The 13,893-nt window shown below is 37.4% G+C and overlaps 1 protein-coding gene across 2 annotated transcripts; it reads right to left on the bottom strand.

Moving 5' to 3' along the window:
* Positions 1-7,945: 7,945 nt before the first annotated feature.
* Positions 7,946-13,501, bottom strand: SPAM1 (sperm adhesion molecule 1). 2 transcript variants are annotated; one of them, XM_053943205.1, is made up of 4 exons: positions 13,406-13,501; positions 12,314-13,107; positions 10,723-10,812; positions 7,946-8,916 (listed from the first exon to the last, which is right to left on the bottom strand). In XM_053943205.1, exons 2-4 carry the CDS (start codon positions 13,070-13,072, stop codon positions 8,212-8,214), a joined length of 1,554 nt encoding a protein of 517 aa, XP_053799180.1. In that variant the 5' UTR covers positions 13,073-13,107; positions 13,406-13,501; the 3' UTR covers positions 7,946-8,211. The 2 variants fall into 2 exon arrangements, with proteins under 2 accessions (XP_053799180.1, XP_053799179.1); XM_053943204.1 differs by lacking the exon at positions 13,406-13,501 and having other exon boundaries at positions 12,314-13,320.
* Positions 13,502-13,893: the final 392 nt, after the last annotated feature.

Here is a 13,893-nt window from a genome sequence, read left to right as displayed (position 1 = left end):
GGGCCGGGCTCGGCTCGGCCGGGCCGGGCGGGGAGCGGCGGCAGCGGCCTGCGAGGGGCCGGCGCTGGCAGGGGGCGGGCGGCCCTGAGCGCCCAGCGAGGGGATGCGGCCGCAGGGCAGCAGCGGCAGGGCGGCTCCGGACAGGGCGGGGATCCTGTGCGGGAACAGCTGGTCCCTGGGGTGAGGAAGGATGGGACGGCCCGGCACAGTCCTGCTGCCATGGGCACGCTTTACAGCATCCCACACCCAACAAAGGGGGGCCGAGGCCGTCATGGCAGCACTGCCTTACGAGAGTTGGTGGGCTAGGGCTGCTTGACAGCGTAGATTTTGTAGGTTCATCACATCTAGTGGTGGCAATTCTCACACCCCTAGCCTAGGACCTCCACTATTCCCAGGAAACTCTGCTTGAATTCTTCATTGCGTAGTGACGGGCTTCCAGATCCAGGACCTACCATGGTTTTATTTTGTTTCTCCCATGATGATTTTTGGAAAATCACCTGTAGAATGACTCCTTGCTTCAAGGGATGCTTGTGATGGTGCTTTTGTCTTGTGATCAATGATGAGGCACGCCATTTCACCAAGAATCTTCTGCCTGCACTGAATAAACGACATTCCGCATAGTCTTGCCATAGAGCATTAGGGAAAGGATTGTTTTACCCATACACACAGGGCTAGCTTTTCTGGATCCATCTGCCAGTCTCAGAGCTTGCAACTGAAATGTGATGCTCTGGAAAGGTTACAGTGCTGGTGGTATTGCTTGATGAAGGACATTCATAGAGGTATAAAGGCACATACACGTTTACTGCAGATACATTTTCTATTGAAATATGGCACAATCATCAAAGCAATTTGAAATTTGGTTTTTTTGGTTTTTTTAGAGACATAATTCAGCAATCTAGAGGATGCAGTTTGTGACAAAACTTCACTGGTTATGTCAGTTGGACCACAAAATCATGAAGCTCTCAAGAGCAGTTGGCTGTGGGCTAGCTGCTGTAGAGGTGAAAAACTTCATGGTTTTTCATGCCCTGGTTTTAGATACTGTCAAAATGACTTGTAGTGTAATTCTTAAAGTACTGAGTTATTACTCTTGTAAACTTAATTGCACATTTCCAAAATTAAACTGGGTACTGGAACTGGCCCTGCCACCCAATGGTAATGTTGGGGAATTATTTTTTCTTCCCCAGTAGCATCAGGTTTTGTCCTGGCTAAAGGTAGTCCATTTGTCCTAATGCTGTTCCCTAGCATTGGTATTTTGGGTGGAGTCAGAATTTTGAATGCCACTCTTAAAACTGTAACAGTGATAGTGTCTTCATCAGTTTCAAAGCATGATAGAGCTCTTGAAGGTGCTTGAAAATTGGTGGCAGAGTAAAAGGAACCAGGTCAGATCCTGCACGGAGGGAGAGCGTAGCAGAGCTCTGCTGTTTACTTGTCTCTGAGCAGCAGCCAGATAGCTGCTCCATATGTAGGTGCATCCTCACCAGCAGTCACAAATGTTTTGGCCAGTTCACCATTTACACTACAACTAAATGGGGAAATCACTGGGGGAATGGGTGGAAAAATTGATGAAGTGATTTATTCCAGTTGGAGATGTAAGAGGACTGGGAAATAATTCACAGGCAAATCACTAAACTTTCATTTTTCTGCTATGTATCTTGCAATTTTTAAAAACTTGTTTTGATCAAAGGAGTTACTGAATTTTGGGTGAATACGTAAAATGTTTCTGGCTGCCCTAAAATTGATAAATATAAGAATTTCCCTCATCTCCCCTCATCTGGTGACATGTAAAACAAAGACAGTCCATTTGTGAGAGTGATTCTAGAAATGAAGTGGTTCTGATTATGGCATGGGGGACAACACATAAAATTGAGCAGTCTCTATTTTGCAAGAAGTATTAAATTTTTAAGTAGTGCTTGAGTCTTAGAGTGCTGGAAGTTTACTTAACAATACATTGTAGATATAGTAAAACTCTGAAAAAATACATTTCAGGCATATCCTCATAACAGGCTGGCAGAAGATGCACAGATAAATTCTAAAACATTAATTCAGTTGTACGACTGAAGTATTTTATAGTGTCTCAGGTGTTTGTCCAAGTTTAAAGTTCTATTATATTGTTCTAAAATCTGTTATATCTTTTGCAAAACTGTTTGATTATAAAAGGCATTCTTTATTTTACGTACTGTTTGCTAATATAATATTGTATGTGAACATATTGCTGCCTTGCTACAATTAACAAATAACATTTGTTGTCATAGCTAAAAGCTATCCTGTTGTCCTGTGTGGCTGTAGACAGACAAGCCACTTAATCTTTCTGGGAAACATTTAACCACTGAAAAAGTATTTTACTTTTCTGTCTTTTCTACTGAGTTTTACACACTGCAGGACCAGTTTAGCAGTGTTACGGGACCATGCAGCGCCTAGCTTGTTGAGTCTTCCAAGTGCTCTGAAGGGATAGCAAAGCAGCTTACTCCTTTGCAGAGACTTATTTGTGCTATAAAAATTTATAAAAGTGTATCTTACGTTTCAGGTAACAATGCTGGGGATGCAATAAATACATGGTCAGCAAAATTACTTCAACCAGCACTTCATATCCAGATTTTTCACATTTGGGGAGAAGGTATTTGAGACTCAGATTTGTAGTTCAGAGCATTACCAAAGAGATTCAACCCCATTATTTGTATTTTAAGCACACATTGTAGTGACAGCTGAAGATCACAGAATGATTATGATTGGAAAAGACATCCAAGATCCAAGATTGAGTCCAACCTTTGAATGATCACCACATTGTAAACTAGACCATAGCACTAAGTGGCACATTTAGTTGTTTCTTGAATGTTTCCAGGGATGGTGATTCAGCCACCTCCCTGGGCAGATCTTAAGGAGAGGAAGCTTTCAGCTGAATGAAATCTGCAGAGAAGAGAGCAGGAGAAAAGGTAATATCTCACAGGTATATTCAGGTTTGTCCTGATATACCAGATGTTTGGGGAAAAAACCTGTAGAATCAGTAATTTCTGCTAGAGAGGCACTACCTTAGGGGATGACTAGTCATCTTTTCTGTTTGTAGGCCAGAGTCAAGCAGCTGCATTGCTGAAGGGAACAGAAAACCGTGTTGAACTTTTTAGTGAGATACCCTCCAGTGTCTGTATGTGTCATCTGTGCCCTCTGCTGGCTGCAGCCCCAGAGGCTCTAGTATGTGCCCTATATTCTTGTCATGCTCTGATGAGGGAAAAGGTGAAGAAGGATTTCTGTAAGGACTGTTAAAGTGGCAGATTAAGGTTGTTAACTCAAAAATGCTGTGATTTCGATATCTAAACTTGGTATATGCAGTTCATGCTGAAATAGTACATAGGATTTACAGGCCGCCTAAGTCTGTTATTAGTCCAGTGCCCTTAATTACTGGCTGCCCCAGCAACAAGGTACTTTGTACTCTGTTGTGACATTAACCATATTATTGTCGTGGGACTGCAGGGTGCCCTTAGCCTCCCTTTAAACGGGTGGTTGTTTTGTCCCTGCCTCAGGAAATCATCACTTGACACAGGCAAGCTGTCTCTTGTCTCAACCTGCTGGTAGCCTGAGGGAGCAGTGTGGTCCATGAGACTGCTAACATATGGTATATTTCTTCTGCAAGATCCTGAAGAGTTCTGTTGAATAAATCTATTTCCTGATATGAAAACAAAGGCAGAGACAGGTGATTGCATATTGTCTAGACCACACACCAGAGGGTGGTTCTTAACACCACCCTCTGGAATCGTGTGCACAGAGCCAAAATGTCAGTTGAATAAAATAATGATCCACATTAATTTTCATGTTGTCTGTTTGTGTCTGATTACTAATCAGTAAAATACCTTATCAGTTATAAATTAAGGCTTATACAAGTATACACTGAAAAATGTCATCTAATTATTACTGACCAAGGAGAACTGTAATCAATATACCATGATAGTGGTAACACATTAGTGAACATAATTAAATCCAAAGTTATTCCCTTAAGGATGCTAATATTGATAGGTGCCCCTTACCTTCTTTCTTATATAAAGGTGCCCTTTACTTTCTTATATATAACAAGGGGACAACAAATGTAGGAAGCTTTTGTAGGCCTGGGTGTCAGTGACAGTGAAGAGAGGCGTAGCTGCAAGAGTATTGGAACAGCTACATGAAAGAACTATTCTGTAAAGACCCTGATCCTTGACTGTATACACAAAAGCTTAGAATTTATCTTGAATACAGCATGTTTACATCATCATCATCATCATCATCTTGAAGAATACTGTGAAGCAGAATTAATGTTCAGTGAAGTACTTCCAGAAAAACAGGGAGGTCTGGAATAGCCGCACTTTGGGAATAATTTAGAAGTGGTAAGGGATGAAGTTAGACTAGTAAGCTTTTTGAATCTCTTCCCAGCCATATATACAATGGCTTTCAGTAGCACAGGAGAAAAATTTACAAGAGCTAACAACAAAAGGAAGTCTTTAGAAAAGATTAAATCATTAAATAAAGCAGTATTTTTTAAGACACACAATAAACTTTTTTTTTTTTTTGTATCAATGTTATTTTTTTGAAATGAAACTCATTACTCCAACTTGAAGTCTCAGGTCCTAATTTTGCTGGCTATCTGCCAGTGCAAAAAAGCTGGCACAAGCACAGTGTGAAAAAATCTTTCAAATAAGTTTTAGGTGCATAAAGGATGGAATTTAGTTGTCATCTTAAAAAGGTCATCAATGCTCCATAACTGAATGTGTTTTAAAATTATATAACTGTCTCTGCTGTCTTGTTGTTTGTACTGAAAAGTGATGGATAAGTACATGTAGAAATCTGTCTGGAAGTTGTCTAGAACATATTGCACAGGTCTGAAATCTTCCGTACAATTATTTGCTGATATATATATTTACAACAGGGTATTCCAGTGTGATGCAGAGAATAAAGCAAATTTTGCTGAACTCTTCAGGATTCTACTCATATCCTAGGCTGTTTACAAAGTGATCTTACTGGCCTCTCAAAACATCTCTCCATATTGTCATTTTTACAAAAAAAAAAAAAGAAAAACAAACCAAAAAAACCTATAAGGTGATGATGTGACTATGTTTTTATTCTGTTCAGATTCTTTAATTGCCAATTGCCCTCTCCCTTTGAAGTACGAATATCTTTGTATGTCCCAGAATAAGCAACACAAGAAACTAGATCCAGGTTATTTAGATAGAGAAGCAGAATTTCAATTAAAATTCTAGCATAATGTCAAAACATTGAAAGAGGGTATTTAACAGCTTTCACTTAAACAGACTCTTTCATCAAATCCACTTTGCATCTCCCTGTCCCTAAGTATTGCCAGACTGAGGTTTCTCTAGAAAGGAGAAATACAAAATAATGAATGGCAAGAAAAGTGAACTGTTCCTCTAGTGTTTAATCTTTTCAAAATTACAAGAATGCAAGAAATTAAAACTATAAGGCTACCTTATGATTACAGGCAATACAGTGAATAGAAGAAAATCTCATTGGACAGGGGTCCACTCTAGGAGAAAATAAATTTGGGTTTGAACATATGACAGTCACCAGCAATGCAAGGCATAGCACCCTTTTCCTTCTTTTTTTCCTTTTACTCTGTGGAGACTCACTGACTCCATGGTGACTATTTATCATAGAATATAGGTAAGACAAATATAATAAGAAAAAAAAAAGAATAATATATTTGGAAAATACTGTAATTTAACACATAGCAGACCTAAATCCTGAAGTCTAGGATTGAAAGCATGAATTCCAGATACATGTAGGTAACATAAATAATCCTGAATGAACATTTGAAAGGTGGTTGGCAAAGCATTGTACATCAGAGCACAAGGTAGATAGCTACTTACATATGCAGCTTAGGAAGGCACAGTTCATTGCAATAGACTACTTTCCTCTCATCTTCCTTTTACTTTTCTGGTCCTGGCTGTTCTCAAGAATAAAAAATTTGGAATTGGATGAATAAGTCTAATATATCAGTTAGTGTGTTCCTTTATCTTTACAGTGAGCCTTGAGGAAAGGTTGTCAATATTAAGTAACAGGTAGATAGAAATGTTGATTGGTAACCGAGACTGGTCTGTCCACATTCCCTACTGCTTCACTCTTTCATTTCTGCAGTTCACTTCCTCTGCATCCATTGGGAGGTCCTGGGTGCTCTGTTTCAACTCTTCTGTGATTTTATCTTCTCATTCCTCCTTTTTTGGTGAATTCCTGCTTGAATAATCAGAAATGTTCTGCTTGCTATTACCTGGCTGATAATCAAAAGTATTCATGGCAATACTTGCAGATATTTTGAACCTGCAAGCTGTCTTACCACAAAGTGCTGCACATCCAGTATCTTTCAGTTTAGCCATGTCAAAGTGTTGTGAAAAAAATAGAATTTCATATAAGTCGTACAAGTTTTGCTAAGGCATTACCAGTGATGTTTACAGTTTTTAGAAACCATTTGATAGTTACCACAAATGCAGTGTGAAGGGAGTTCAGGCACAGGAGTTATGATACCATGCCTTTACTTTGCCCAAGATGAAATAACCAATATCAAAGCTGCAGTGGAAAAAAAGCGTGTTTTTGCATGGGTGATCAAAACCAGATCAATTCCTTTGTGCTGAACAACCTGCTGCATATATATTTTTTTATTCATGATTCCACTTGGAACATTAATGGCAGAAACAGCTGTGACTCGTGGACTTATCACTGTAATTGGGATGAGAAAATTGTTACTTCCTCTTGATAATTTGTTGTTCAAAAGCCATAAAACATTATTTCTCCATGTTAGGTCTAAAGGCTTCATCTATTTTTCTGCATCTTTGTTATGACCAACAACCTGAAAATTCAAAGAAAATGGATATAATAATATGTGTTTTCTGCTAGATTAAGGAATGAACTTTTTATAAGTAAATGGCCACTATATTGAAGTCCTGGTTATTTTCATTAGTGAGGCAGGCTATATCTGTGAGAGGTGGTGAATTATTTATGCAGATCATGCCTGGCTCTAGGGAGATTTTTAATGTATCCATACCAGCAGCCACTCTTCACCCATCAGAAGGCCAACTGTCTATTAAGCATCTGACATAATAACTTGAAAAGGTTATTTTATCAAATAAACTGCAGCTAATTGCTTCTAAATGCTTAAACTGACAATATGTTAATCATAACTAGACTCCTAATATGATGCCAGGAGTAGTTTTCTTCTGAGGTATCTCTGCTACTTTTACGCTGCTTTTGGCAATTGAATAGTATTAAGGAAATACTTTCAGTTCTGTCAGCAAACTGAATGAGAAGGGTGGTCCTGAGATTGTCTCAGGTCCCCAGTGACACTTATCTTTCTGCCTCCACTGCTGGGTTTTTCTAAGGAGCAAAATGGTTTTCACCAAAGACTCCTTAGGAATAACAAGGCATACAGTCCCATGCACAGACTTTTGTCCAAAAGGCACATACAGCCCTATCCAGTTCCTAGGGATGGCTGGATGGAGGAACTAGGACTGGCGACCTGTGCTGGCAGGGAATACACAGGCAGAGCAGATGAGTTGTGAGTATTGGCAAGACAAAACAACTGGAAACCAAAAAAGGGACATCTGAAATAAGGAGGAGGGTTTGTGAGAAGATAGGATAAACTAATACAGCTCAAATTTTAAATAATGAAGCTGTAATATTCAAAGTCAATATTGACACTGAAATCAGAACTTTTTGAAGAGTTACAAATATATTTAATTAAAAGAAAAGCTACAGCATCCCTAAAGGTTTTGTGAAAAGTGGAGGAACATTACATTAATCAGATAAATTTTATGCTGCAAAGTTCCACAGATCTAAAGTTAAGCCAAATATTTTAAAAGATAATTCCATTCATATGGAATGAAATTAATTCTTGCATAGAGCATCAAACATGATGACTTATTTTATATATTATAAATTTAATAGTCTTAACTTGAAGTACACAAAAGAGCATTGTCAACCATTACTTTTTTCCAAATATAATGGTCAAAAATGTAAACTGTAAAAAATGTTTTTTATTCCAGATTATCCTCTCATATAGCATGGTCAGTATATACAGACCAATATATCTTTGGCACAGATAGTAGTTTATAGAACTAAACTGAAGAAATACATTCAAGCTGAAGTGGTACCTATGGATTAGAAAAGGTTACCTGATACAGATAAGACCATAAGCCTTTCAGGAATTATTTTGTTTGTTTTGTAAATAAAACCTTTAGAATTTCAAATATAGTCAGGGAAAAGGATATTCTCACTTTCATGGATCATTTGTATTAAGGTTCTCAAAAGGAGAATTAAGTGAAACAGATTAAACATCCTTATCTTACAGGATGAAGAACTACTGAAAGTACGAGTATCATTTTCTTCTAAATCATAGCTACTGGCAGCTGTAACAGTATTATATTCTGCAGTTGTTATATTAAGTATATTATTTCCAAAGGTAGATTGGAAATCTTCTACTTCAGGATGTGTAGATAATGTCGCCTTACTCTCAGAGGTAAATGAAAATGCAGTTCTGTTAGACAGGATCTTTTCTTCAGAGGCTTCTATGTTAGAAAGTGAATTTGAGGATATCTGAATGCAAATATCTTCTGAAATGCAAGCATGGAGGTAATGGATGTCATTTATATCAGCTCTAGGTTCACAGCTGTGCCCTGCATAACAATGGCAATCAAATTTTTCTACGAATGTTTGCAGATCCTGATATGATAGCTGCCCTTGTAAAGTGTATTTTCCATCCTTTGTCATTTGAATTGCAATATTCTCAGGGTTCAAGTGAAGATAGTCACTGGAATTCCATTTTTTCCGTGCACAAGCACCAGAGTCTTGGCATAGCACTTGGCTACATATTCTGGCTGCCATTGTGACGTTGATGAGGTATGGGGTCAAAGTCCTCCTAAGGTAGTTGTCCAGAGTTCTACAGGTGTTCTGTGAAAAGAGCATTATACTCCACAGTTAAGTATGGAAACCATTAAAATGCTGTCATTCTAATAACAGTACCACAGTATATATCTATAAATGTTTCCCCTGAGGATTTGATAATAGCTATAAGTTGTTGTTGGAAGCAAGTTTACCTGAGAAGCTGTTATAAAATTCAAGGATCTTAGCAAATTTATGTTGTGTAGTTGCTGGAGATGTTACAGAAAGCAGTTAGATCAGAAAGCAATTGTCTTTAAGCTTTCATTTTATCTCTATATTTCATGTAGCTTTTTGAAACAGATGCATTTAAACAAGTTTCATGAAGACTTGAAGTTCCTTTTTAAGTCTTAAATAGTTTGAATGGGTCTGGGAAAAAAACTCTCACTTCTTCAGTCTAAACAAATACTTTGTCTATCAAGTAGACTCTGAGACTTTTCAGCTTTCCCATGACCTGAATAGCTTGGCTACAGGGTAGGAACCTTTCATGGGATTTTTAAATGAAAAGAATTGTGGTTGGATGGTCAAATTGAACATATGCTAAGAGAATTGATCATTCTAACTAATCATGAAACTGACATACGTTCTGTGCATTCTTGGCACAGTTTAATATCCAAAAGGTTTGGGAGCTCTCTTTTTGTTTTTGACATTATGGGCATTTGCCCAATGCCACATGTAGATAGTCCAAGTATTTATATCCATGGGGATCACTTTGGTGAGTCTAAGATGCATGTAGTTTTTTTTGTTTTCTTTTAGGTATATATAAAAATGCTTCCAAGAGATTTTCGTTGATGCAGAAGTGAGGCTTACAGTAATATTTAATTGCTGAAATGCTAGTGGCTGTGAAAGCTGTAAAAAATCAGGTACAATTAGTGTACAAATACTTAGTCCAACTGAGCTATGGAGAATTTTTTTTTTCTCGCAAGAATCTCGAAATTAAGACAATAAATGTTGCTGATCATATATGATCTGATATTGAGATAATGGGCAGAAAAGTTCCAGGTGCTACTGATATCCTTTATCAAAGGCAGGCACATACAAAAAAAAGTCAAGGTGGGATGCTTTGGGGAATAACAACCTTACAGAGCTGTGGAGGTGTATTTGGCCATGCTTTCTGTGACAAGAGGTCTGGCAGGGATTAAGCATTTTGGTTCTTTGCACTCAGAAGACTTCACAAGAGTCTTCCCATACGATAGTTTGTTAAATCTAACTTGCCTGGTTATTGAATGAACTACCTGGAAAGAATAATGAGAACATCCTTGTAACAGTTTCTCAAACGATGTATTTCTCTTCCTAAAACAAACTAGAGTTTTTTTCTTCTGGCTCAGATGTTTCATAAAATGAAATTAATCAAAGTAGTATTTGCAACACACAGAACAGGCAAGGGCTAAACTTTTACAGACTGACTTCTCCTATTGTTGCCACGTTCACCACTCTAAAAAGCAGAAGGGTTTTCTAAAAATTGTTCTGGGCAAGCCCACATAATTTTTTCTTTATCTCCTGACTAAAAAAAAATGAAGATATAGGAATTCTTTCTTATACTAATTAAACAAGTGCTAACTTGCCTACGGTTATCATAGTAACTTGTCCAGTTACCCAGAGTCAACAGAACTGAGATATTTAAAGATTGAACTCTTGTTCTGCATAGAGCCAATGATGACTTTAATAAGCCTCAGATATGCTTGGGTTTTGACTACAAGAAACTGCTGGCAATATGGAATCATTCTAAAAGTAGAAAATGTAAGCGATCATAATGCTTTACATCCTTTTCACTTTATTTCTCCTTTAAAATTTCATATAATAATTGATTTAGCGTACCTTATTTTGTGTTAAATTCATATCACCCCAGATCACAATTCCAGAAGCACCCAGCGCAGCAGATTCTCCTATGGTATTTACCAGGTCATCCTGAAGGAAAATATGCAAAGAATCATACAAATGTAAGTAACCTACAACATAAGGGCAAATGAAAAAATGCATAGAGTAAATGACATATCCAAAATAACTACTTTGAATACAGCAAGCAATGATACACAATCCAAATGTCTTGCTCTCAGTTGCACAATTTTATCCTGGAATTGGATTGCACAGGTGATACCAGAAAACGTTGCCAACAATATCCAATTTATATATGTCATCTGGTTAAAAAAACAAGGCTGTAAAACTGAGCCAGTGCTTAGGCATATGACATACACTCCTGCAGCCATGTTAAGGCTTATTTTGCTGCATTGCCTCCTGGCTACTCCGAGTTGGTAGCAACTGGTTTCAGTAATGCTGTGGGATAAAGGTACTGGAAAGCACAGCTTTTTTTTTTTTTTTTTTTTTTTAATTTCTGTTACCAGAAAGTGCTAAAACAGAAAAGTAGCAAGAGAAAGAGTTTTCAACAGTAAGAATGTATCTGGTCTTTTACAGAGATTGATTTGGAAAATTTATTTCTGTCCAGTTCTCCTTTTAGGGTCAGCTATTAGCCCAGTCCTAGCAAAATGTTAAGGTCTATTTGGAATAGGAGAGGACTATAATAATGAAAAAACAATAAGGCAAGTTACTGTAGGGCACAACAAACACACACACAAAAAAAAAAAAAAAAAAAAAAAAAAAAAAAAAAAAAAAAAAAAAAAAAAAAAAAAAAAAAAATTAATGTAAAGATTATAGGATTTAAATTATTAATTAGGATCCCAGCAGGGCCCCTGACAGCACCCCTTGCTCCCTGAAAGTATCCACAGAGCTGGGGACAATACTTGCTAATGCTCTGTCCAGAGTGTGGGAGAACACCAGATAGAATGCCATCACCAGGACTCTAACTTCCCCTTCCTCATGGGCTGGAACAACAGCAAGAGATTCCCCAGAGTGGTGGTATCTCTGATAGGGTGGGTGTCTATAAAAATGTGAAGGGAAAAGTATGAACTGCAATATGATTGGATTTTAATCAGAGCCTAACTTTAACTAATGCATGACATGCTGAAATACCATTTTTATACTTGAGTAAAACTAAGGACAGATTTTTTTCGCTAGCTTTAAACATTTTTTAAGGAAAGAAAGACTCCATTTTACTGTATTTTTTTTCTTATAACCTAAAAAGCAGGTGAGCCCAGTATTACTACTTCTCTTTGCAAGACTCTACTTTCCTCTGACCAAGTGTGCTAAATATGTTTTCTAGTTTTGTGGTATTATGTTACATGTGAGGACAACTCAGAGAATAAAACACTATTTGATAAATATAATGAGAAAGGTTTGAAAATAGACCTCTTAGTGTTTCATTTGGTCAAATTTCTTTGATGGATTAATTTAATTTTTTAGAAAAAAACTGCACACTTCTTTCTGATGCAAGTTAGTATATTTGTTAAATAAGTGTCATCTGGTAATTTCTTGCCATTTAAATTTGAACTATTTAAAGTCTAGCTTCACTCACCTCAGAGAGATATTCCTCATAGACATCTGTGAATACTGGACGTGTATATACAAAAACTGGAAGGGGATGACTAGAGTTAGAGACATAGGAAGTTCTAATGGCTTCTTGAACTCTGTTGCGAACAAAGAGTTGAGCATTTCTGGAAGATTTTAAGGCTGTCTCTAGATAGATAGATGGATAAAGTGCTGTGCTTTTCTCCCACAACCAGTTAAGCTCATTATTTCTTTCTATTTCAATACCTAAACAGGCTCCTGTATAATTGTGGGGGTTTTGTTTGTAATCATAATTATAACAGTCTGGATAAAGGTAATATCCCCACAAGCGATTTGGTTTCATTTCTATGCCCAGCTTCAAAGTTTCCAACATAAATGATTTTGCTGCAAATTCAAATTCCGTTTTAGCTATAGTTCTGGATTCGGCTTCAGATAGACTGAGGTCTCTCTGCTGAACTAGGTCAATGGATTCCTGTCTATAAATATCTTTTGATCCCCAGTTCCTTATCCACACAGGTCTCCAGTTTTCCCAGTCAATGACAGCCAATCCAAGCTGTTCATCTGAAGGAATGTAGAACTGGATGTCCTCTTTGGCTTTTTTTAAATGATTCTCCAGCAGTGAGAGTTGAGGGAGTCCTCCATTGAATGCCTCTCCTGTGACTTCATTTTTGTAAGGGTAGTAGCCAAGCCTGTCTGGATAGAAGAGAGTGATGTTTTGCCCAACGGATGTCTTTAGTGTGCTTCCAATTAGAGGAAAAAAATTCATGTCCAGCTGCACTCCAGTCCTTTCAGTACAAAGTTCTGTAGGAGCATTCCAGATAGAAAGGAAAGGTGAATTAGAAACAAGTGGACGAGCTCTTATATTCAGAGATGAGCAGCAAGAAACTAGAAGAGTGGCAAACACCACACTAGATGCTACAGGATATGTACAGGTAACACAGATGCCAAAACTTTGCATTTGTCTTACAGTTTCCATTGTAGCATGTGCAGTGACATTAGGTGCTTCTGATCAGACTAAAATTAAATGCTCTCTGGGTGTTCAGAAGGTTGGTAGTCTGTCAAAAACTTTATCGTAAAATATATTTCTTCAGATTAATACCTATTAAGCAATATTCCTTGGGTGTAAAATAGGAGTGTCCTTTTTACAAGGCTCTCTGTCATTTCAGGCTGCAGGAAACTTTCCAATAACTTCTCAGACCTAATGCAGAAAAAGAAGCAAATGTGAAGTAAGAAATTATAAATATTTCATTTCTAACCTTGAAACAAGTACCATTTCTGATTTTGAATATATTGTAATGCTTGAATACAATTACCCTTTGAAGGAAAAGAACAATGTACAACCATAGAGAAATAAACTGTACTATTCCACTGTCAGTTTTATGCCTAAAACTTAGATTTAAAAAACCTAGATTTAAAACAGGCAGTGGAACAGTATTCAGTGGCTCGTAAATCAGAGTAAGTGTGCTCAGAAGTAGTCCAGACTGTGTCAGTTACTAATGTCTGTAAAAATGAGTAGTTTCACAGTCACTTCTCTTAATCAACAGCAATGTATATATAATGTCTCACCTACCTAAAAATAAAGTTCTG

The sequence above is a fragment of the Vidua chalybeata genome, chromosome 5 (genome assembly GCF_026979565.1).
Source record: "Vidua chalybeata isolate OUT-0048 chromosome 5, bVidCha1 merged haplotype, whole genome shotgun sequence".
NCBI lineage: Eukaryota > Metazoa > Chordata > Aves > Passeriformes > Viduidae > Vidua > Vidua chalybeata.
This window is presented reverse-complemented; position numbering and strand designations above follow the sequence as displayed.

What these genes read in the sequence shown, in the direction of transcription:
- SPAM1 (XM_053943204.1), bottom strand. Translation starts at nt 13,282, where the DNA reads ATGGAAACTGTAAGACAAATGCAAAGTTTTGGCATCTGTGTTACCTGT. An exon ending in ATGAGGAATATCTCTCTGAG is followed by an intron (nt 10,813 to 12,313) that starts GTGAGTGAAGCT and finishes ATTTTCCTTCAG; the next exon opens with GATGACCTGGTAAATACCAT. An exon ending in TGAATTTAACACAAAATAAG is followed by an intron (nt 8,917 to 10,722) that starts GTACGCTAAATC and finishes CTCTTTTCACAG; the next exon opens with AACACCTGTAGAACTCTGGA.